General features: G+C 39.2%; 1 protein-coding gene across 1 annotated transcript in view; it reads right to left on the minus strand.

The window, feature by feature from the left end:
• The window catches only part of DNAH10 (dynein axonemal heavy chain 10), a gene marked incomplete at its 5' end in the record, with an annotated part of 54,246 nt that overhangs the window by 7,893 nt on the left and 21,553 nt on the right, over positions 1 to 24,800 (minus strand). Inside the window, 35 exons of the mRNA XM_029084869.1 lie at positions 433 to 587; positions 1,101 to 1,205; positions 1,644 to 1,917; positions 2,625 to 2,854; positions 3,213 to 3,492; positions 3,999 to 4,146; positions 4,748 to 4,969; positions 5,361 to 5,578; positions 6,472 to 6,608; positions 7,355 to 7,536; positions 8,400 to 8,574; positions 9,133 to 9,294; positions 9,943 to 10,140; positions 10,557 to 10,637; positions 11,409 to 11,612; positions 12,550 to 12,721; positions 13,367 to 13,555; positions 13,862 to 14,029; positions 15,108 to 15,201; positions 15,574 to 15,746; positions 16,422 to 16,682; positions 17,201 to 17,353; positions 17,764 to 17,909; positions 18,844 to 18,963; positions 19,442 to 19,658; positions 19,975 to 20,109; positions 20,615 to 20,737; positions 20,848 to 20,983; positions 21,274 to 21,432; positions 21,600 to 21,718; positions 21,887 to 22,078; positions 22,943 to 23,089; positions 23,188 to 23,376; positions 23,946 to 24,098; positions 24,511 to 24,645. Of these exons, the coding sequence (XP_028940702.1) occupies positions 433 to 587; positions 1,101 to 1,205; positions 1,644 to 1,917; positions 2,625 to 2,854; positions 3,213 to 3,492; positions 3,999 to 4,146; positions 4,748 to 4,969; positions 5,361 to 5,578; positions 6,472 to 6,608; positions 7,355 to 7,536; positions 8,400 to 8,574; positions 9,133 to 9,294; positions 9,943 to 10,140; positions 10,557 to 10,637; positions 11,409 to 11,612; positions 12,550 to 12,721; positions 13,367 to 13,555; positions 13,862 to 14,029; positions 15,108 to 15,201; positions 15,574 to 15,746; positions 16,422 to 16,682; positions 17,201 to 17,353; positions 17,764 to 17,909; positions 18,844 to 18,963; positions 19,442 to 19,658; positions 19,975 to 20,109; positions 20,615 to 20,737; positions 20,848 to 20,983; positions 21,274 to 21,432; positions 21,600 to 21,718; positions 21,887 to 22,078; positions 22,943 to 23,089; positions 23,188 to 23,376; positions 23,946 to 24,098; positions 24,511 to 24,645 (5,952 nt within the window). The remainder of the gene's footprint in view (positions 1 to 432; positions 588 to 1,100; positions 1,206 to 1,643; positions 1,918 to 2,624; positions 2,855 to 3,212; positions 3,493 to 3,998; positions 4,147 to 4,747; positions 4,970 to 5,360; positions 5,579 to 6,471; positions 6,609 to 7,354; positions 7,537 to 8,399; positions 8,575 to 9,132; positions 9,295 to 9,942; positions 10,141 to 10,556; positions 10,638 to 11,408; positions 11,613 to 12,549; positions 12,722 to 13,366; positions 13,556 to 13,861; positions 14,030 to 15,107; positions 15,202 to 15,573; positions 15,747 to 16,421; positions 16,683 to 17,200; positions 17,354 to 17,763; positions 17,910 to 18,843; positions 18,964 to 19,441; positions 19,659 to 19,974; positions 20,110 to 20,614; positions 20,738 to 20,847; positions 20,984 to 21,273; positions 21,433 to 21,599; positions 21,719 to 21,886; positions 22,079 to 22,942; positions 23,090 to 23,187; positions 23,377 to 23,945; positions 24,099 to 24,510; positions 24,646 to 24,800) is intronic.

Genomic DNA, 24,800 nt, shown 5'->3' on the forward strand with positions numbered 1-24,800 from the left:
ATGAAACTAAAGGCAGAACAAAGGAAAGTCTGTGTTTGTAACTAGCCTATGGAACTCACTGCCACAAGAAGATCAAAGTATAATTTAGCAGCACAAAAATAACAGTGAAATGTTGACTGTTGAAATCAAGAGCAAATATTCCACTGACTTCAACAGGGCAAATAACTCATCTAAGGCATTTGACTGGAAAATAAAAAATCTACAGTATACTAGGAAAGATTTTTTGGTTTGATTTTTAAATAATAGGAGCTCTAATTCTTCTGGAAATAAACCAATCCCTAACTGAGGTCAAGAAGAAAAGCAAGGCCTTGACAGAAAAAGCCAGTGGTGACGTGCCTCCTGCCGAGTGCTATGGCACATTGCATCATACTTGAACACTTAATACCAGAAGAGAAACAAGGAGAGAGAACAGGATTGCAGAAAAGCACGTACTTTTTTCCATACATCTGGATTTTTTTCCACATCATCTGGAAGAGATTCAAATTTCTCAGGAAATAGTTCAGACAAGCGAATTAGGTCTTCCCAGCCTTGATCTGGAAGCCAAGCATACGGTTTCTTTCGTGCACTCTTCTCCAGGGAAATATTTCCTAGTCACATTCAGAAACCAGTGTGAATGTCCATGTCATAAATTCTCTGATACATGACCACACATACAGTCCCCACTGCACAGAGGAACCAATTGGAAATTTGTTTCTGGAAGCACTGTAAGATTAAACTGGCCTGCTGAAGAAATGCTTGCATTTCTTGCAAGTGCTTGTAAAAGCCAAAGTTTTCTCTTTGCAAACATTTCTAAAATTACTTTAATGTAGGCAGAAAATAACTAAAGATTATTTTCTCAGGTAACTGCCTAACAATTAGCTGATGCGAGATTTGTCAGCGTCAGCAGAAAAATATTAACCTCTTCACTATTTAACAAAGTGAAAAAAATAGAAATAGCAGAATCCACAATTTGCATAAACCAATAGAGTTCAGCTGTCTTCAGTGGTTTCTCTAGGTGCTGGCTCTTAGAGCAAACCAGATCTAGTCAAAATCAATCTTCGAAAGATCTTTTAGGTATTGCTACATATAGCTATGTATTTATAAATGAATATTAACTTTACCTTTCAAAAAGAACTCAAGCTCTTCTTGTGGAACTCTGCCATCACCTTGTTCTATCCTGACAGTCATATTAAAGGAGAATAGTAACTTGTGCTTCTCAAACAAGCCTACAATTAAAAGGACAAAAATCAGCTGCTAAAGCAATCTTTAAATCCACATCCTGCACCTGGTCACCCCATACAGATCAGGGTGATCAAAGATGGAGCTTTGGATCAGGCTTACAGAGTCAAAACAGCATCTTTGAGCTACATCCAGGGGTGTGAGATCCATAGCTGCAATTTACCATTTGTAACTGTATTCAGAAAAGCACTTCTTTAAAAGTTACATTGGTAACACGCAGTTTCTTCAAACAGGAACAGCAGGGAGTGAAGCATAAAGCAGGACCAACGCTGAGAACCGAACATTAGTGAATTCATTGGTTGGTAACTTGCCTCTTTACTCTAAATCAGCTGAAGGCACAACCCTTAGCAAGCATCTGATACAACAAAGCATTTGATACAAGACAGTATCAGCCTGTCACTGACCTGTAGCAGTATCGCACTGACCTGTGCAGCCATAGTTATAGGTGTTGAAAGTCAATGTATCCGTTATGTTTTTTAACCTCTCCTGAAGAATAGAACTGGGCATGGATTTACGAAGAGAGAGTCCAAAAACCTCCAAGAAGGAGACCAGTGAGTACTGATACATGATGTTGACAAGTGCCATTTCAGACAAAACGGAGAATAAAATGGCTCCTCTCCTGGCAGCTGGTCTGTAGCCATCTCGAAGACGATCAATATCCACCGCGGTCGTCTCAGCCAGTTTCAGTTTTTCAATCACCTAAGCCATACATTGATTTTACACACACGTAATGACTGTGCTGATCCACAGGATGTATACTACATCACAATAAGCAGAGCTATTCAGTGCCTGCCTTCCTATGTTGACTATATAGGGAATCTGGGCAGGTAACCCTAAAGAAGTAATATGAATTGTAAAAATGAAAAGTTAGATAAAATTAATCCCACCCTGTGTATTTATAAAAAGTAAAGGCAAAGATTTACACAGAATCCTGTAAATAGTGTGGGAAAGGCCCTCTGGGGATCTTTAGTTCAACTTTCTGCCCAAAGCTGGACTGTGACCACCACTAGGTCAGGTCAGCTGTGGCTGTGCCCAACTACGGCCTGAAAACCTCCAAGGATGGAGATTCTACATCCTCTCTGAGTAACAAATATCTTCATTTTTAATTTCAGATCTGACACAAGACAAGACAAAGGTTTCAGACCTGAAGGAAATATATCACATGCCCTTTAGAACTGTAAACAACCATTATTTTGGTCCTGATAAGGACTTTCTTGAAAATAGGAATTGGTCTTTGATGCAATAAAATACTGCACAATACTGAAAGATGCAACAAACTCATCAGAAAACTCTCCATTTCCTTTCAAAGTAATCCCTAGCTTCCAGGGCGAAAGATGAAGCACAATGAAAAAGGAAAGACAATGTTCTGTTAGTAGGTACCCTTCCAAAAAGCCCAGAGCCAGTACCTCAGTAGCTTTGGATTTTGTCTCTTCCAGGGTTTGCACCAAGTCCAGGTTGTCCAACATGTTTCCTGTGGAAGATGTTAGTTCCCGAAGGAGAGAGTCTTCCAGATCTTTCAGCAGGTTTTTGTTGTCGCTCGTCTCCTGGATGAGATGTTCTCTCTGTTCTTCCAGTTCCCTTCTTTCAAAACCCGTAATGACGCTGAGCAACTGATCCTCTAGGCCCTTCAGTGTAACTACAGACACAACACATGCACACAGCACACAGGCTTTTTTTGAACACAAGAAAAGCTTTTACACAACTTATTTCATCTCGATCATCTCACAAAACTACAGTGATGCAACAGAGTGACGTGGTTAATAACTCTATATCTTAATTCTGCCAAAGCATTCTAACCTGACAGATACAAGAAGAGATATTTAGCTCAGTTTCAGTTTAAAAGAGGGAATAATTTTCTATTAAACCAGACACAAAGTATAAGGGAGTCTGTGAATTTTTTAGAGTTTCACTGGCATTTCAGACAACCACCCAGGCCCTAAACTGGCACTACAGCATAATCACTACTTTGTTACTAAATACACGCTTTTGCTTACCTGTATAATTGATAACCATAGCTTTGCCAAACACAGAGGGAGAATACTTTGGGTTTGATAATTTGCTGTTCAGGTACAATCTAAAATTACTGTCATAGTCAACCTCTTTGTCACCCAGGACAACAAATGTTCTCCCCTGTACAACTTTGATATTCTTCTCTAAGACATTGTCTATCACAGGATCAATGTATTCATCGACACCATGCAACAAGAAAGGGTTTCCATGCTTTATGGCCAGTTCTAGTTGTTTAAGGAAATCTGGGTCATTAAAGGAAGCCATCTGCAAGAGAGTAATGGGTAGATATGAAAAGAGAACTGATATTCAATTGGCTGAACGTTACTTTTTACAATGGTTGCCAGCACTAATGAAGTTTGCTCTTTTGTCTTTCCTCTTACAGTTGATATAAACTGCACTGGTACAAAACAGTAAAGGTGCTTATTTTTTTTCTGATTAGTTGAGAATAATTTCCATTTGGAGAACTATTCTTCAAAGTTCCAGCTGTGACTCTGACTATGTTACTGTCCTTCATGGAAACTCCATCCTGGAGCTTAGATAAAACATAAGGTACACCAGCCTTTTGGTTATTCTGTTTCTGCATGTACTAAGGCAGGCCAAGATCCCAAACAAACCATCATCCCAAAGAACTGAAGGCCATGTAAACAGTGATATTCACTATCTGGTTTAGAGATACAGTAGTCAATACATAATTGGTTCCCCACTCAAGGCGACAGATATTTATGCAGCTTTTAAAACAACCAGTAAACAGGTAAAATGACTGTTTTTACCCTCAGGTTATTTTTTTCTTCTTTCTTCTTAATCCAATGTAATGCCTGTTCTTGTGGGTCAATACAGAGTGGGAAGCGGCTTGCGTATGTTGTCAGGATGCCATTCTGAACAGAGAGCTCATCTGGAGGCAATCCTTGGGAAACCCACCTGGGAAGGGAATGGATCAAAGACCAGGCTGGGATGAAAACTTGAGAGCAGCACATTTCATTTGTCAGTAAAATTATGCAATTCATTGAGCTCACTATTAGACACACAAGGAAACAAAGAGTGTATGTGATTGTGAGAATAGTGTCAAAACTCAGACTGACTCATTTGTAACTACACTACTCAAAACACTGACTGTTGCACTTTGTGAGTAATCCTGCAGTATTTGACATATGGGCTACCTGGGCATGGGTTTAATTCCAATTTCATTTAAGTCAATGAAAACATTCCTGTTGGGCTTTGGGTTGAACACGTACTATAGATAAGTCCTTTTAAAATCTCTTTAAAAGGTATTATATTTGTCTAGGCTCAGTGACTCTCCCTGGAGCATAAAGTACGATGGTTTGTTATAACAAATAGCCTCTGTTAACCAGAAGAAAAATAGTCTCCTTGCCATCTTTGAGACATGAAAGTATAATGGGCTGTCTCTGGTACGGCTGTGCACCTCCACCCACAATGCCAATTCTATGCTACAGATTCAGATCCAGACTCTCACTTCACTATTTCACATTCAGTAGTTATTGGGCTTCTGGACTGGACATACCTGCTGACCTCCACCTCATTAGTCAGGAGGCTTTCTAACCTAAATGGTTGGCTCAGAGGAATCTCTCGTGAGAGGATATCTTCTTGCCACACTTGATAGACCATTTCATTACGAAACTCCCAGCTGAATGCTCCTTCGTAGCTCAGAAAGGCAGCAGAGAGTAGACAGTCTCCAAGCAACTTCACCTTTCGTATTTCATTTTCCTCTAATTCCTTTGTCCACCTGTTAGAATTATAGGGGAATCCTGGGTCAGCCTGTACCAGGGAGATGGGGTTTATGTGCAGAATTTCCAGCTGCTGCTACTTTAGATGTAGGTTAAGACAGACTTCTAAATTTACAAATTTACCAGGTGTTCTATTACTATGATGATAGCCACAGACATTGAGTTGATCTGAACCTTCTCCCTTTCAATCTGAGTTCACCTTTTTCTTCTGCAATAAAAATTATTATTTTTCAAGAGCTAATGGATATTAGTTTTGAATGGATATTAGCTCTTCTCAGAAACAAACATCACAGGAAGTGACATTTCCAAAAATGCCTCAGCTTGATAGATTTTAACCCTGGCATATGATCCTTTGATGTAAAAAATGTCCCTCTTTGAATCTACACTTACCTCTCGTTCTCAGATCTCAAGCCAAAGATGAGTTTGTCTGCAGCATCTAGTCTTCTCTGCATAATTTCTGCTTCTTCTTGTAACTGTTGCTTTTCTTTTATTGCCTCTTGATATTTATCCCCCAAAGCTTTAAGCTCATTCTGAAGGGTAGCCAACTCTGCCTTTATCTTTTCCAGCTCTCGCTTACTTAAGTAATAGTTCCGTTCTAGCCTAGCCACCTACATTACATTATGAAGGAAACATAAGAGTATCAGAGGCAAGAAGGGCTTTGGAGAGAAGTCTTAAGTTCTCAGATTTCATGTGGCTATTTCATATATTTCAGTGTCCTGGTATAAACAGTGTAAGTTAAAATAACTGAGACTGTTCTCAGTCACCTCACCCCATCCCAAACATACACATCATGGTCTGATACTGCACTTCCAAAGCAGATAAATCTCCTAGAGCTTTGTACCCACAAGGTATATTAAAGCATGTGAGCAGTCCTGCTGACATTGGAAGTCAGCAGGACTGTCATCCCATGACAAAAGGGGAGGTTTATCTGCTTAATAACAGTATTAAGACCCCCAAAATAGTCAGACTTCTCATCTAGTGAATATTCTTTCTCAGTAGTCAGCTATATATAATAACCTTTTCTTGAAGAAAGTTTCCCAGCATCATCTGTTGGACATTAGATTTCCTTTGGTATAACAGCTAACTTTCCAGTTGTCCTTCAAAAAAGTTAATCAAAAGATGTGTTCTTAAGGGACATGGATGTTGTCTACTGCTGAGTTCTGCTCTGTCCAAATGCCATGTGTTTTGAAGTCTCTTTCCAGTAGACAGCTATAAACTGTGTTTTTCTAACCATGTTAGATGACAAAATTCCAACTGAACCTGTTCCCCTTCTTCTTCAAGCACTGGTGTGGATGGGAACTCACATCCCAGCGGCGTGACGCAACAAACACCACAGTTTATAACTGAGGACTTGCCTCAATCCTAGTAGAATAGCTCTCCTAAACACCTTTTTTAAGCACTTCAAAGAGGAGAAATGGGCAGTTGATGAAATTGCCAAGTATCATTTTTCTCATCAGCATCATGCTTCATCCTCCTCTGAGTCTGAACCCACACACTTTACCTTTTCTCTCTTCGGCTTGACTTCTTTAACTACATCACAGTAGCTCATCACTGCGTCAACAAACTTTAACATTCCCAGTCCTGCTCTGCTGACAAGTTCCATTTCAGTGAAGGTAGTGTTAAGGCTCTTTAACAGAGCTAAATAGGCAAACAGAAAAATACTGCAAATGAGTTGAATTAGTGCAGAAATCCTCAGAGAAATAGCTTCCCTATTAGCAATATCGAGCAATGTTGTGATAGACAATATGAAACCTTTATGAGAATATTAAAGAGACTGACCTTAAGATGAAGCTACTGGGCTATAACAATAGCAGCATAATATTGCTAGTGATTTCTCAAGTTCTTTTTCCAAGAAGGGAGTGCATTCAGCAGTTGTTCAGCGCATCTCAGGATCATGGTTTGTTTCTCTGAAGCAGTGAGATGCAATTTTGTTCAAAGGGACAAGTTCCCTTCTTAATGGAACTACTCTGGATTACACCCTCGGGAGCACGTGCAAAGTTTGTCCCATAAGCTTTAGATTTAGCTTATCTTCTTTCCACTCTGTACATATCACATTTTAATTGCCACCACATGGATGAGGTCATAATTCTACTTTCTAAGTGGCTAAAAGCAGACAGCAGGCCTGCTCAGCTGTCCTCTTTGGTTTCTGCCTGCTCTAAACCAAAGCGTCTATAAACTGAATGTAACATAGTAGAAGGTCCTTGATCTCTGAAAAATCCAGTCACCTCAACAGTGCAGTATCTGCAGCATTTGTGGACAGTGCTGTCCCTTTGCACAAAGTGAATCCCACCCTCCCAAACAACACTGGAAGAATTGCTGCTGACATGGCTAATCACATTAACGAGATGCTACGTTCATTCCAAGCATGCAGGTCAGTAATTTACCTCGGACAGATTTCACTTGGCTCTGAGTAATTGCATCAAAATCTATCTCCATCAGGGAACGCAGGAAACTTGCCTCAGACATCATTCCTTTGGCTGTCTTCCAGTTTAATTCTTTGTAACCTCTTATTATAAGAACACATTCCAAAACAGCCTGCACCTGTTTAGGGGGTTTTGCAAAGGATCTAGAAAATAAATGAAGGAGACAGCGCAGGAGAAGAAGGGGGAGACAAAGCACATGATGCCAGACACAGTTACTTCTTGTTAAGTCACTGCAATATAAAAAGAGCTAGTACATAAGACATCCCACACAAACTGAATAAGATAATCCAGGACAGATAAGAAATTATAACTAGTCAAAAGCTCAAAAACAATTCCTGTATTCAGACAATTTGATCAATTAAATACTAAGGGATTTAAACATTGGAAAGCCTAAAATCCTGAGCCATTATATTCTTCTCTAGGGTAGTGAAGCAGCTGTCCATTGGGAGAGGTAGTGCAGGAAGAATCCGGAGATCTACAAGAGAAAGGAAACTAAACAAGTGTGGCATGGAAGGGAGAGCTGTTGCTGTTTTGGGCAGAGCCAAGGACTGGATGTGCTTTCATAGCTACCCCCAAACACAAGATGTACACAGGAAGAAGTTAATTCAGCAGAGAAAGACATTTTCATGCCATCAAAGCATACCTGAAAAATAACTAGTATGTGGTGCTGCTATTCACACAGAATAAAAAGAGGAGGATTGAAGGGGTTTGGACAGCCACTGCTCAGGGAAAAACCATAGCAGTTTCCAGTACATCAGACACTGGGTAGAGAATTATGGGAAAGACATCAAACAAAGGAGTGGAAGATGGAACAGACTTGAGGGGAAGTCTTGGGCCAGGAATCAGGGGATTCTGTTGTAACCTCTGCATCTGGACAACTGATGTCCTGCCCTTTACCCACACACCATGCAGCTGAGAAAGGTGAGGCTAAGATTCAGACCCTGCAAACAAGGGGATCTCAGTGAATTTGCAAGAGTTTATGCTACTGTACATCCAAATGAGTCACCTGATCTCAGTAACATCAGACTTGTCAAGCTTCTGAAGCTCCAGTTTGGCAGCTTCTAAAATAGGTATGACTTCATTCAGAGCTGCCTCAGCAGCTGCCTTCTCCATAGCAATGATCTTATTCTGTTCCTCTATCTCCAGAGCTTTCTCTTCAGCCAGTTTTTTCTTCTCCTCAGCTAGGAATTGTAAAGGAAGACCATAAATGGATTAATCAAGTTTGTATACAGAACATATACTAATACAGATTTGCTCTTGGTCAAAAATCAGAAATTACCATCAGCTCAGTACCTTTTTGTTGCTAGCTTGCCAATGTTTTACAGTTCCATCACCCAGTTAGGAACACTGTTAGCATTCCACACAAGAGCACACATAATCTCTTTTCCTCCCATGTTTCCCTCTGTTTTTCCTCTAATAGTAATTTTCTGAATCAGAAGGTCCCTTTAATGCCTCTTTCCCATGTTACACCCCACATCCTGGAAAGGGAAGACGGGGGCAGGAGAACATAGTACTGAGTTGTGTAAAGTACTGTAGGCCAAATATACTGCAAAGATGGTGATCTGGGCAAGACAGAGGACCTACTCTTCTAGCATGACACTAGATCAGCACAGATTGAACAAGAGGGTGATGTCTAAAAGCAGCTGGAGCTTCTTCAAGGGTCTTCCAACCCAACCCCACCCAGACTTCATGAACTTTGTTTAGCCTGTGGGAGACTTCAGTAGTTGTAAACTACCTACCTACTTCTGTGTTTGCTGAAATCTCTTTTAACAAAGCCTCACAAGCAGCTGATTTTTCTGCTAGCACAATCTTTTGCTCAGCAAGTTTCTTGTTCAGCTCAACCAGCTGTATACTAGCTTCCTTCAGTTTAACTAAGCCCCCATCCAGCCGTTTACATTGTGCTAGGTAGAAAAAAAGGGAGAAACATTAGTGATTCATTGATTGTGCACTATCACACAGCAACAGACAATCTCACAGAAGGTAAATATGCTTATAGGTGCACTTTGCAGCAGGGCAACCTTGGTTATGAAAGGAAAATGGCTCTGAGAGATTTTTCCTTTCCTAAGCCTCCCAACTCAAGATGGTGTTGATGTCACTTGAGCTGACACACAGTGGCCCTGTGCCACAACTTGCTTTCCATATTACACTGTTCATGTTTTATCCTCTTCACATATTTCAGTGCCTACTGAAGTATGAATAAGAATTGCTGCTTGAGGAAGAATTTCCAAACTTGAGTTAGGCTGAGCTGGTATTAGATCTAGTAAGACTCTTCCCGAAGCAGAGGAGTGTCTGGTTTAGAGTGTCTAGCTCAGGTTCATGCACAAAAGAATTTGAGGAAACCCCATCATTTAGACAGAGTCTGAACATTCACATGTGGCCAGGATATGGGTCCAAGGTCAAAACCAGATGCCAGCAGAGCATTTGAGACAGTACTGATAAAATTATTTTTGCATAATGGGGGTAATATGTGGGATTCTCACCACGTTATTTTCCTTTTAAAAATATTTAAATCACTTATTAAAAAGTAGAAAACATCTACACAGCTTTACCTAAAATGAACTCATTTTTCTCCTCCAGCAATTTTGAATAATTATGGATAAAATCAAGGTAATTCTTTGGTGTGACATGGTTGCTACGTCTCAGTTTCTGCAGAAACCTCTTGCTGAAATCCCCAACAGATTCATGCACCATGACCATGTGCTCAATCACCGACTTGGAGCTCTCTGATGGGATGCGTGGGCTATTTCCTAAAATTGGGCAGAAGAAATAAAATATTTCAAAGGTTTTATTGTGTTTTTTTTTAAAGTCTGCCAATTACTGTCTTTCTTATGTACATCTAAGCCAGGCACAAAAAAAAAGTCTTTTCTAAGGCAAAAAGCAAGATCAAGGCAGAGTCAGAAGATAAGCTGGGCTTCCTGGTAGGCAGGCCACATTGTCTGCAGAGTTGGGAACTTGAAATTTAGCAGTGTTAAAAATCTATTTGAGTAAGAAAATCCCATCTATAGACATTTTTTGACTGTGATTTTGCATCACCCATTTAGACTCAGGGTAACAAGCATAATGGGAAACCAAATTATGAAATCTACAATAACTGCAAAGTAAAGAAGATATTTCTTAAGCTATCCCAAGGGTTAATGGGTTAAAATACTGACATTTGACATACCAACAAAGGATTGTGCAACTGCATACAAGGCCTGGGGAGGCCAGGGCAAGAACCAGTCAATACCAGTGTTGTTGACAAGACCTTAAAAGAAAAGGATAATGTTATCTGAAAAATTCCTTTGTAAAACTAGACCCCTCTCTGCCAGGCAGTCAGGTACTTAACTGTATTTGCATCAAGAATCTGCAGGATCTGTCTTATTTGACTCCTTCTTAGCAACAATATTTATCACAAAGTCCATACTTCCATTTCAATAGTAAACAATCAGCTTTGTACTATTCTTTAGGCTGTACCATTCTACAGGATACAGTCAAGATCTGCCACAAGGTATTTTAATGCCTGGGTTAGGATTCCCACTGGTACTCATCTTTCACATGTCTCTTCAGTCTCCCAGGACTCCTTTCAGGCACCTGATGAAGCACAGCATGCACCAGGCTGAGGTGTTTTTTCTCTCAGTGGGCATCCCTCTCACCATGCCCTTTTTTTGGCTTTGGATACAAAAATGTTTCTCTTACCACTATCCTAGTTTCATAATGATTTAATATCATGCATTCTTCTGTAAACAGAAGAGAGGCTGCAGATGTAGGTTGTGTATTTCCAGTTCAGTGAGGACGACCAATTGATTCTAGCTGTTCAGCTGGTAAATGAACTGATCTGGTAAATGCTAATCAATAATACTTGCTGATACGTGGTAATTAACTGGAAAAAAGAAACATGCACTGCAAATCCTTAATCATGAAACCTGCTCTGCTTAGCTTTAACTGCAGACATCTCTGAGTATCCGCTGGTGATTTTCTCTTGCCTGCAAACCTGTATTTCACAGGGAAGGGATTAAGCAGTGTGTACAACTGATACCTGGGAAATTTCTGCACCACGTTCTCAGATCATCCCCAACTGGGGACATTCCCAGGACAATGTGAAGGTTGCTTGCACATTTGTTTACAAAATATTGCCAGACACTCTCTTTAGCTGGGTTCTCGCCAGCTTTAATAGCTTCCTCTCCAATCTGACTTAGTATGGTGTTTTTTTCATCATCTGGAAAAAGGGCTGGCACCATTCCTGCAACATAAGGACAGAAGAATGCCAGTGAGAACAACCAGTAAGAGAAAACCATATGGCTGGTGATAGGGCAGATGAGAAATGAGAGCCACACATTTTAAACCTAGTTCTGCAAAAATGCTTCTGGGTAGTTTTGAATGAACCTATTAATCTCTCTATGCTTCTCCTCTACTCAGCTCTCATAGAAAACAGAGGCAAGATGATGCAGGGGAATTTAGAGGAACAATTAATTCATTTTTGCTTGGGCTTCAGCAACCTATACAAAATGTGTCAAGAACATAAAGTGCTTTTAACTCTGCAAAGCAAATCATCATTAGTGTCTATAAACCATCATTTCACATTTTCATTCTCTCAATCACGTGGCAAATATTGCATAAGTTACCTAATGACAGACATTTGCAGACCAGGAACAGGGAAAACTAGACCAAGGAAAGGGATAAGATTTTAGACTTCTGTTTTCAAATCAGACTGTGTAGGAACTCCTATAGAGAGGGTGGTCAGACAGTCCCATTTTCTGCTGCTCATTTTCAGCTGCTGCATAGACTAAAAGATACTAACCTACAGTTTAGGACATACATATAAGCAGTTGCTGCAGTTCAGGTGAATGCTATTCAAAAGCCAATAGGACAAAAGGTGGGTTTGTGGCCAAATGCACCTGAAGTTATACCCCAGTCTTGGAAGAAATCTGAGATTCCTGCAATATCATGATCAGTGTGAATTAACCCTACAGCCTTTCCAGACATATGTAAATGACTGTAAGAAGATGCCAAAATGCCATTATTAAGGCCAAGATCATTTCAGGTAGAACTGAGAGGTGTAACTAACAAAAGCAGCAGGGGGCACAGGATGAAACAGTAATAGCTGGATCAAGAGTACATTTGAGATGATGAGTCACAAGTAGATACTGATCAGATGTAATTGAGGCTGCCTGTGTCACCTGAAGTTAACATGTTGTTGATGAGTTCCAGGAAACTCTCTTCTGCTACGTGGGCATCTGTAAACAAGAAGACCGTTGACCTGTTCTCAATACCCATCTTCAGGTACAAATTTTTCAAATCTTCTCGGAAATTATTTTCTCCATATCCTCGACTCAAGATGATCTCAAATACCTGAGGATGCAAACACATACTGAGAAGACACAGATGGATCCAAGACATAATGGTAACTCTAAATTTCAGTTAGATTGCATTAAGGGTTTTGGTTTGGCCTCTATCATCAGCAAACATGTAAATATAAAAAACCCCTATGCTTTCCATTCTTTTTACAAATTACATTTGTACAACCCTGCAGGACTGCATTTTCAAAATTGCTTTGTGTTCATCCTCTTTTTTTGTTCTTCCCTTCCAAACAAACAGCCTCTGTAAGAGACTGAAAGTACCTCTGAGAGAGGAACATTTCCTATCTGAAATATTACAGTATCAATCACAGCAGGGTTCCTCAAGCAGCACTGGAGTGCTCCTGTAATACAGATAAGTAACAAAAGCAGGAGGTAGGGACTATTAGTTATTTGCCACCAAATCCATTCTTGTTTCCTGTCCCCAGTGCCAAAACCCAGATTCAGACACTGACAGCTTCTTGCTCAGATCACCCACAGTCATCATCTTAGACCTCACCCTGTTTTTCTCTCCATAAGCAAGAGATGCCAGCCTGATCTTATCTTGACTGACTGGCATCCCCCCATCCTGCTAATTTAATCCTGATCACAATATTGCTTTCCTTGTCTTCTTTCACTGCAAAGATGCAGGGTCACTAACCTCACATCCAGCTGTATAGGCAGCCAGTCTCGTTAGAGACTGTTTTCCTGAGCCTCCCACACCTATGAGCAAGGCATGCCCATGATCCATCCGTATGATGCGATGTACATGGACTAAGTGCTCCAAAGCATCATCAAAAAGAACCAGATTCATTTTAGTATTAAATTCATTATATTCCTCCAAAATTTCCTGCAGAGAAAGTTGGATGGGACGTTACTAGGAGACCAAGGAAACAATTAATAACATTAATAAAATAACAAGCCATTTAATAGCATTATTCCTTTCCCCTCCCTCAGGGAAAATAAACTATTGGAAAACACTCTTGACTCTGCAGCTGATCCTCAGTTTTCACTACTGAAGACCCCAAATGGGTAACAGTGCACATAAAATTCTATGTGCACATAGAAAGAGACCAGATTCCCCACAGTTTGAGGCAGGCTCCTGCCCATTCCTCAGGCACAGAATCAGGCAAAGATCCAAGCTGATGCACGCTACCTGGAAGAGAGCTTTTGCTGCATCATAGTCTTGGATATCTTCATAGAGACGAGGTTCTCCTTCACCCAGTGCCATTCTGAAATCTCCAAAAAGAATAGGATCCCTCATGGCCTGCTCCAAGTCATCTCTGAAATTCTCTTCAATCAGGTTTTTTATATGATCTTGTACCTTCAAGTATATGAAATGAGTCAGGCAACACAACAAAGCAGATGAATCCAGTAGCACGCAGAAGGTGATAATGTAGACTCATGCTCTAACACTGACTGATTTCAAGGGGATCCTTATGTCACTAGAAGATCCAAAGACTCCTATTGTATTCTGTGTGATCTAAAATTATCTGCTAGGCAGTTCAAGAACCATTCAAGCCAATGGACTGCAGAAGTTTAAGACAGAAAAGGATAAGCAATAAGCCTGTTAAAAAAAATACCTTCTCATATATTGATGTAAAGATTATATTACATTAATAAACCTTCCTTCTCAGCATTCATAGACGTCTCACCACCAAGATTTCTCACAAATCTTGTAAGTCTAAATGAATGTACAAATATAGAAAAGTTGCAATATAACTATTCTGAGTTGTGAAAATTGACCTGGAAATGTATCTTTGTACTTTAGAGGAGAAAGTTTTAAGCAGAAAAATCTGAAGCCACCTTAATCTATCTCTTTTCAGCTAAGCAAGTTGCTTTGCAAGTTGCTTATACATAAGTAAACTATACCCAAATCCTCCCCTAGTTCTCAAGGTATAAAACTGCTGTCATTTTCTCTTGTGTTTTAAGATATAATCTGGAGCCTTTTTCCAGTTTGCATAACAGCCAAAACTGAATGCATCATTTAAGGACTTGGCTCTTATCCTTCTTTTGCCTACTTGATTGTATGGTCACATTCTGACACAATCCTTCCAAAAGGAAAATACTGACTTGAACATGAAGTGATTTCCTGAGTTTTCCCCTGCACTGCTCTCACACTTTGTCACCTGTGCCACTGTGAACCAGTTTTCCTGGACAAGCAAACCCAGTGACACTATCCAGTCCTTCAGCAGATCTGCTCACTTAGTCTGACACAGTCACTTTATTTTAGAAAAAAAAACTGCCTGGGCCATGTTTTAAATTAAGGGAGCAACATGGTGGTTAGACAAGTCTGCAGTCTGACTGTAAGATCTGAGTGCAACAGTTGGGAACGTTGCTGTTGCAAATTCGTTGCCATAGTAATAGTCAGTGACTACTAAAAATTGAAAGAAATTACTCACCAAGGCTTTGTCTGCTTCATTAATCAGCCTGTCATGGAAAACCCTCAGGCACTCATTTCTCCAAACTCTCACCATCTGGGTCACTGTTTGAAACCTGTATTAAAATTGAAATATCAGACTGCACCAAATGAGCTGACATGATTCCTATGTCCATATGGTTAATAGCACTGACCAAAGTCTTTACTGACTTTTTTTTACTCTTTTTGGTTTTGTTCTTTTCATAAGGGCAAATAATTTGCTTGCATTTTTACCTCTGGATATCTTAAGAAAGACTAACACATCAGTGTTTGTTATCAAGAGTAATAGCACAATTTAGGACGTTCCTGAACATTTTCTTATTGTGATGACAGTTTAATGAAAAGTGACTAAATGTGACTGATTTAATATACCAAATTACCTCATCTTCACCCAGATTCATCCAATATAAATAGGGTAGGACCACTGAAGACAGTTTTTCTATTCTTACCTCTCTGGAGTGGTAAGAGTAAGTCCATTATAGACCCTGGAAAGATCCCGCAGGTTAAAAATGTAATGGAATTTGGAAGGAGTAGGGGGTAGGTCACGAATAATCATTTTATAAAGCTCCAAAGTACACACAGTAATCTTGTCAGAGATGTCTGATATTGATTCATTAAACATCTGCAAACACGAGAAAGAAGAGTTGTTTTCATGAGACTGCCCAGAGACAACTCAATGCTATCAAACATATTCTGCTTTCCAGCTTTTAATCCTGCTCAGTATATTTCAAATAATTGAGGGCAAACATTTTCAGAAATTCATATTCCTCTCTAGTACAAACATTCTGCTGTTAAATGTTTTGGGCAGGGTCCATCTTTACTCCCAAGCTTGCACAGTGCTGAAGATAACATCAAACTCCATGGCTGGAATTTCTACAGCACTTCTATGACAGAAAAAAAATGAACTGCTCTTTCCTTATATAATATTGCAGGTTACTTGCTGGTAATGGAGGCTGCTGCATTATACTCATTTTTTCACTGTCATTCAGGAAAGAGTTTGCTGAACTTTGTGGTTTTGGTTACAGGAACCATAACCAAATTGTTAACAAGTTTCAACCTATGAAAAGCACCAGGTTTATAAATTATCTGTTGACTTGAATGTTTACATATTACACAAGAATTTATCAAAACAGTTTAAACCCATCTCTTGAGAAAGAGAAGAGGAAGGGAAAGGTTTGCAAGATACTCTAAATAAGAAGAAAGATGATAACAGAAGATTTCAGGTCTTGCAAAAACACATAAATAAATGTCTATTTAAAAATAATAAACTGTTGTTGTTAATAAACCGTGAAATTACCTCGGTGTGCCCTTTCAGGATGGAGGCATAGATCAAATTCAATGATTGCTCAGAAGGAAAAGGTATGTTAAAAACACTGAAGAGTGAGATGAATCGAGGGTCAACTTCATTCCGACCTCCTCCAGCTTTCCCCATGGCAGCAATAAAACCCAGGTCTCGAAGAAGTTTACAGTTCATCTCCTTACCACGGTCGTACAAGAAACCTTTTTCTAGCAGCAGCTTCAACAGGGCAATGGGTTGCTGTGTGCCATACTCATCAACCTTTGTAATACAAAAGAGTCAAGACATTGAAAGCACAGTACATCAGCATGTGGAAATACTGTGCTCTATAGTCAGGAGAACATTACAGGGACTAAGTGACAGTTTGCAAAGCTCTAGCACTGACTGTGAACATTCACTCCAATGTCTCCTGTGGGAAAGGTACTTCTTCTCCAAGATAAACTAAATGCACACATACACTTTCTCCTCATTTGTAAAGAGAAACAAGTGGTTTCTACAGTACACAACGTGCAGCCAATACCAGGCCACAGAAGCATTATCTTAATGGCACCAAGAAATGATCCAACAGCATCTCTCTTAGATATAAAACCAATATTGTAAAAGACAGAAACACCCCCTACTGCACACAAGTCCAAGTCTTCTGAAGATCCTTAGCTGAAATCGTTACACATTTACCATGAATGTCTTTGACTTGTCATTCACTGGATCTGTGTACCAAGGGACCACATCAGTGCCACCTCAATCTTTTGACAATACCTTGGAAACTATTGTCAGCTTACCCTTGGCATGTTCATATCATCCATGAAAACAAGGAGCCGTTTTCCCATAGGAGGGCCGTAAATGTCTTTAGTTCGTTTCTCTACATTTGTCTCGAGGTTTCTCTGAATGTCCAGTGATGTTGTACGAGAAGAGAAGTTAATTACTAGCAGCAGCTGCAAGAGGGAGGAAATGGGTAAGAATGGATTTTTACCTGTTCTTTTTTTTTAACTAGAGCATTCAATAATTATTCCTTGTATTAGACTGTCAGATATACAGAAAATACTTCTCTGGTCCATTTATTCACTTGAATTACAGAAAACAAAGAAAAGTAATCCTATTCTTAGCACTTTGATATTATATATTTACTTTATAAATTTCAATCTGTACATGGCAAAACAGAACAAAACATCTTTGATCCTGAAGGATTCACAAATCATTCACCCACTTTGGGTCTGGAGCTTACAGTCACGTTACTAAAGTCAATAGTGCTACCCACAGACTCAGGCTTCACAATGCAAATTTAACCCAAGGACAAAGAATGAAAAAGCAGCTTTCCAGACAAGGCAAAATGCCTCATACATACGTTAAGGTCTTTGTCCAGATTGTTTAGGAAGTTTTGTGTAGTTGCTGTTTTAGATGTACCCGATTCACCTACAAGAACAACTGGGCGTTTCACTTTTACCATCTGTTCTAGTAACCAAGCAGTGCGAGTTGTATCCACTGTAGGCACTGAAAAAGATCATTAATATGAGAGCAGGTTAAATTAAAATGCAGTACAACTGGGGGATTTATATTTATATAATAGTGCTGGATCAGATCAGACTCTCAAGTTATTAACACGCAGTTGCACAAAGACATAATCTGAAATATCAACTCACTAACAATGATGAAGGAAAATTTTAATTGCTCAACCATCTCTTTTCAGCTTTTATCACTGGGATCTTTTCTCCTATAGATATATTAAAAAAGAAATTATCTTCCATATAGGAGGGTCATGGACTGGTTAAGCTCCATTTAATCCCTATTTCAAGGATATAATCAGGATTTATTTGGATCATAAGCATTTTCCCAGAACTCTACAGAGATTAATTTTGTTCTATGTGAATAGCCTGCCATTATGAGCAACTTTAGAGACCACATAATTATCTCTTGTGTCAGTGAAGTTAACCTGTGCTTGCTGAAGTATTACTATAAAGTAACATGCATTCATTTGTCCTTAACTATGGAAAGCACTTGTCACCATTATACAGTGCTTGAAGTAACAACCAGTAACAGCCTTAAGAACGTCATTTTTATCTACCAAGTACTTGAATCACAGATCTGACATTTTTCCTAAAGTTTCTGGTAGAGCAGACTGTGAATCTTCTGCTATTCTGGCTTGTAAAAGGCATTGTTAGCTGCTAATAAGTCTTACTAACTGAAACATGCTTTTCATCCTTTCCCAATTTCTTTATTACACAGTGCTGTACATGTTAACTCTATTCCTGTTCAACTACTATGACAAGAAGAGTAAAGAACTTGATTTGTACCATCACAAGAAACTGAACCTGAGTAGAAGACCTTCAGCACAGAAAGAGGATGTTTCATGTTAAGTGTCATGCGCTCAGTGCTGGCACAATATAAATTAAAGGCCTATCATCGTTGTATTTTATCTTATACTCACCTAGAATGTCAAGAAATTTCACTTGAGGTTTATGAATATATTCAGGAACAAGTTTCATCCAAGGCACCCAATTTTTTTTAAATCCATCAAAATGAAAGTCATATAAAGTTGGCAGCTGACCTGCAAACCATTAAGCAACTGGAGGTTTTCTAGGACACTGAAATATTTCATAAGAAAATAATCTGATTGAGATGAAAGTGAAACGTAAGATTCTGCACTGAGTTGGGCAACACTGTGTTCTGCTTACTTGACATTTAACTGACTAAGACATCATTCAAAATTCTCCTAATCCAGCACTTGGATCATATTATCACTTTTTAAGCACCTTCCATTGGCTGTCCTTTCATGCTTTATTTTTCCTTTCACTGTTTATCTCTTTAGCTTGGCACAGGAAAGGATTGTTCTGTGACGACAGACCAGTAGCTGAGAGTTATCTAGCACCAGTATCTTTATGTGGTTTTCAGTGATAGTCCTTCAGAGAGCAATTTTGCAGCCAGGATATCTAGCTGGAAGGAAGAACAATGTTCTGCCTTCATGGAAACTAACACTTTTCTAATGTATTTAATGGGATTCAGACTAAATTATGACAAGATCCTACCTGGCAGCTCCCCTGGCTTAGCCAGAATGTTATCATCATGAATGGTAGACATGCAGGAAATACGTTTAACATTTTCATCAAATTTAATTCTCCCACTATCAAGAAGAGCAGCACCCAAGGAAGAATACAAAGCTTCCAAGAAAAAACACTCCAGAACATCAGGATCAACAGGCTGTACCACAACTAGAGCTTCCAGCATCACAGTCAACTGCACCACCTGTTGTAATACAAGACAAAACTGTAAACAGAATCGCCACTTAGATGCATGAAAACTCTTAATATGTTTTCAGCTATTTGAGTGTTTGCTGATCTTTTGTCCTTACAAGTGTATCTACTGATGTGTGTATTAATGACAGTAGAAGAGCACTGTTAGGAACTGACTGTTTCTTTTGTCTTTTGGTGCTCATCACTAGCAAACTGATATTTCAGCATGGACTCTACTCCTGTGCTTTTTTTGAGAGGTTTTTACTCTCTCCATTGTTCTATTTCTCTTTTTAGATAAACTTTTTCAACCTGTATTCTCTATTTCTTACCATATTTAAATCTGTTTGAGGAACGATGGTCTTCAGCCTTTCTCCATGTCTGCCATCCACAATTCCCTCTACAATCATATCAATAAGGTAGGGCACGTATTTTTGAAATAGGCGATTCAATTCAGTTCTCTCTTGCTGAGGAACAAAAAGCACAATAATTCAGCACAAAGAAACCTGGGAAGCTGATTTTTGCAGCAGAGCTTCCCATCAATACCTGGCTGACCAAATACAATTGTTCTTGCAGCGATCACTTCTACCAAGGACAGGGTACAGTCACATGAAGAAATGTGACACTGTCGTATGGACTGGGTTTTCAGCAGGTAAGGATCTGCATTCATCAAGTGCTAGCAACTAAGTTGTCTTACTTCAGCTCCCTGTGGATTTGAGTTTTTAATCTAAATGTAGGAAGCAAGGACCTAAGCAATCTCACTGTTAACTCTTTCGAGATCAGGTAAGCTGATTTCCTGATTCTTCACTTCCCAGAAACAACCAGAAGTTAGAAAAGCTGGGAACCCTCTTGAGCCCTCTGCTGCAGGTCTAGTGATTAGATTTGTTGTCAGAAAATCAGACTGCCTTTACAATGTGTCTACAGTTCAGTTTTTAATACAGATAGCCTCCAAACAAGTGCAGAAATTCCTACCTCATTTCCTCTTTCTTGGACCCACTTCTGCCAGTAGGGCTTATATTTCAGATTTTTAGGATCTACAAAGACCATTCCACAGCGGGATACCGTGGCAGGAGATGCATACTGCAAGTCAGCAACCTATAAAGCAATTGTACAAGTTAATCATACACTTAAACAAAGCACCACAGTAACTGCTTTTGAGTCTTTGTAGACCCATCTGTATCTAACCCTTCCCAGTCATTACTTACCTCAAACAACAAAGCACAGTGAGACTGAAGTCTAATCCGCTCCCCATTTGCCAGGGTCAATAACTTGTTGTCATCCATGACAGAATTCATGTTTTCAACCCAGAGAGCATCCACATCTCCATCAAACAGAATGTACCTGTGGACACAAGGGACACTGACTAATCTCTGATTTTACTAACAGATTTCAGAATTCAGATGTGCCATCAAAGGTGTCAATGTCAGTCCAGACGTTTTGAAGCCTCCCATTCATTCTTGATAATTGTATGGTTTCCATCCATCTCACTGAGGCTACAAACTCACAGAAAGACCCCTAGACACTTTCTATTTATTCAGCATTTGTTTTTTAAATAGTGCAGTATTAAATATTTTTTTTTTAAAGTAAATCTCAGTATCTAAAAATCATCACAATGATTTCTAGCTGTCTACCTTCGTTCCTTCTTGTCAGTAGGCCTGTTGATATCCCGAAAAATGTTTGACAGCACTCCATCTGTCCAGTCTCGTGTGGTAGGGTCAAGGATCCCATACAGCTCAATCACACTCATAGCTTTAGGGTTCAGTGTGTAAAGCTTTGTCAACAATCCCAGCCTAAAGATACAGCAACAAAAGCAATATTAAAATGACACAATACCATCTCATGTTAACCCAAGCAAATATTACAGTCAGCTATCGATCCTGTCATGACTACACAGGCTGAATAACGTAGTCTATGCCATTTTACAACCTCATGTCCATGTATCAAATTCTATACTCACTTGTTTTGGGCCTGGCACAAAGCATTAATGACAACTGATTTGCCACCTCCAGTAGGTCCAACTACCATTGTAGTGTGACGAGTTAGCATTGTCTCATACATCTGAACTACTTTATCCACCTGAAAAATACATATTGATTCAATAGACTGCTGTTCATAATCCTTCTATGGACAAGATCAGCAGCTGGTCTAGATCAGTTAAGCTTTCCTCGAGCTACTCCAGAGTGCAGCAATGCACATCCAGCCTAATGTTTACAAGAAAACTCAAGAAATTAATATTTTTTATACCTGGACTGGTAAAACAACATAACCTCCTTCTTTCAGCACTTGTTCTACAGCATCATTAAAGTTAGGGTAGCGGACACGAGGGCAATCCAGGCCGGGAAACAGGTCAGAGATTAAACCAAGGAAGAGAGGTACATCTTCAAACACAAATTTAGGAAGATTCATATCTCGTAGAGCTCTCATCAGTACAACTTCCTAGGCAAAACATAGCAGAATCAATCTTTACCAAATAGCTAGCCTATTATCTAATATGTAATAATTTCAAATGTCTCTAAAAATCACTGCCTGATTACTTCAGTACAGCTTTGAGATGGTTTTCTTGGCATCAGTTACTAGTGGAAACAAAAGTTATTTTATAAGGATTAAGCAGACCAATAGCTAAGAATAATTCACTGCCCCATTAACCAAATGCCAAATGGCTGGAGTGGCCCACACTACAGCACCCTGCTTTGATTTTAAAATAACTAACTGTTTTATGAACATACTCAAGTCCTGTAGTCCCCTTGAGAGCATCATTTAGACCCCAATTTCCTGCCAACCTGCAATGTGCATATGTACATAACTTTATAGGAGAGTTCCCTTCAGCTGTCTCCAAGTTTTTAAAGAATTTTGAATAAGAATTTCCCTAGGCAACTGGGTATCACAACCCTACATATAGAAATAAAAAATACATGCAAAATAAAGCCAGAAAAAGCAATACAGTATTGTAAAAAAATATAAGTTTACTGTACCACCTGAGCTACACAATGAACAAATGACTGGAGCACTCACTGTTCAAAAACCAGCTTTCACTAGTCATCCAGAGACATTCATCTGGCTATTTGCATCCTGGACTTAACAAGAAGTAAAATACCTCATTTTCTATAGATTTTCCTTCTTTGACTTGAGTTCTGATGGTAACTTGCTGTCAGAGGGCATGATGAAACTCAGTAAGAACAAAGTGAAATAAGAAGACAAATAACACCAGTGCTCCTATTTCCGACATAGATAAACTACAGCAGATGTGTAAACATATCCTCTTCCTAATGAAAAATATGATCTGCTAAGTAGGAAATCTACCTCACTGAGGTCTGCTGATCCTCTTTTCAGTTCTCCAGCCATCACCAACACCGACTTAAGGGCCCGCAGTCCAAAATCATAATGATGCTGTTTAGAAAGTTGTTCCCTTGCCAGCTTGTATAGCACTGTCATCTTTTTGGCAAGGACCTGTTTGAGATTTAAGTTAGAGAATCAAAAACAACCAAACACTGGCCGTGCATACATGGGAGTGTACATGGTTATGGGTAGCATTAAAATTTTCTTACCTTTGCCATAAGGAACCCTTCAGAAAAGAGCATGATTTCACAGATTTGCTGCATATCTGGTACAATAACAACCACAGGCCTGAACAAAGCTTTTACAGACTCAGGGAGTTCAGTCCGGCCAGCATAACCAGGATTCATTGTAATAAAAATGCCCATACGACTGTCAAGGGTAATTTCCTGTCCTTCAAACTAGAAGCATAAGAAAACAATAGAACAGTGTGTATTTGGAATTGAAATAAATAGCACTATTTGCTTACAGAAAAAAAAAAGAAATACTGGGGCACCCACTTAGGATCAGATGTTAAAATATTTAGCTTCAGATAGTCATCCAGCTACATTCCTCCCACTGTCTGCATTTTGCATATAAACATTCAGACATTTTACACTTCCCAATCAAATTTTCTGTCTGAAGGTTTTGAATTTCAATAAACATCAGTAAATAAAGCCTCACAACCCACATCAAGTTAAGTTACTCCTCTCCCTAATTACTACTATACCATTATTCCATTTACTTACTATTATCCTATTTAGCTTACTTTTATCCCACTTTACAAAGGAAGAACCTAGCAAAGGATTAGGAAATCAGCAAGGACTTAACATCTCTGAAACTGAGAGTACATACTCTGGAGTTTGAAATGCTCAGCACAAATGAATTACAGAAGCAGCAACCCTTTGATCTAATGATGGGGTCTAGCCCTGAATCTTGGCCTTAAAACCAAGATCAACCTTCACAATTACTCTTCTTTCTTAATGTTTACCTGAAATGTTTTCAACCGATGCATTAAAGCATTTCGAATAGTCTGAATCTGAGAAGAAATGACTGAAAGCACAGAAGCATCGATACGATTGAATTCATCAAAGCATCCCCATGCCCCACACTGGGCGAGACCAGAGAAAATTTTACCAACTGCCTAACAAAAATAACAAGAAAAACATCTCAGCAATGAATATATAAAACATTCAGCATCAACAAACACTGGAGTACGCTAAAAGTCTTGATGATGGGGTAAAACCTCTGGATATTTATATATGCAAGAGGTAGCAATCTGTTATAAAGTCTTGCAATAATTACTTGCTAAGTGCAGATTGCCTAGGATGAGATTAAACACGTATCATCTAGTCATTGCTCCTCTGCTTGAAAGCACCTGAAATTCCTCCAGGAATTTATTCAAAATAGACATTTTTTACTATATTTCATTATCAATGGGCGTGGTATCTCTAAGGGGTGTACTCATGCAGAAGCTCAGAATATGCTCTGATCCCAGGCACTGAAAAAGAGCAGTAACTGGCACTTTATCAGATACACAGATCTTTAACTCTTACTTTGAAATCCATGCCTTCTCCACAGTTTGTCACTACACATAGTAAGCCCAGTGCTTTGGCCAGATCCTTAGTTGTTTCCGTTTTTCCTGTACCTGCTGGCCCTGCTGGTGCTCCTCCCAAAAACATTGATAAAGCCTTAGGAGATAGACCAAAAAGCAAAGCAAAGCTTGGATTATATTTATATTAGGTTGGTAGCAGAATCACAAATGAACCTTTGGGTACAAAAAGCCTGAAATTTTATCTGTGAATGCATTCTGTATTATCTTTGAGACAATCAGGTTAGAAAGGAC

This window comes from Antrostomus carolinensis, unplaced genomic scaffold, assembly GCF_000700745.2.
Source record: "Antrostomus carolinensis isolate BGI_N321 unplaced genomic scaffold, ASM70074v2 scaffold1230, whole genome shotgun sequence".
NCBI classification, from domain to species: domain Eukaryota; kingdom Metazoa; phylum Chordata; class Aves; order Caprimulgiformes; family Caprimulgidae; genus Antrostomus; species Antrostomus carolinensis.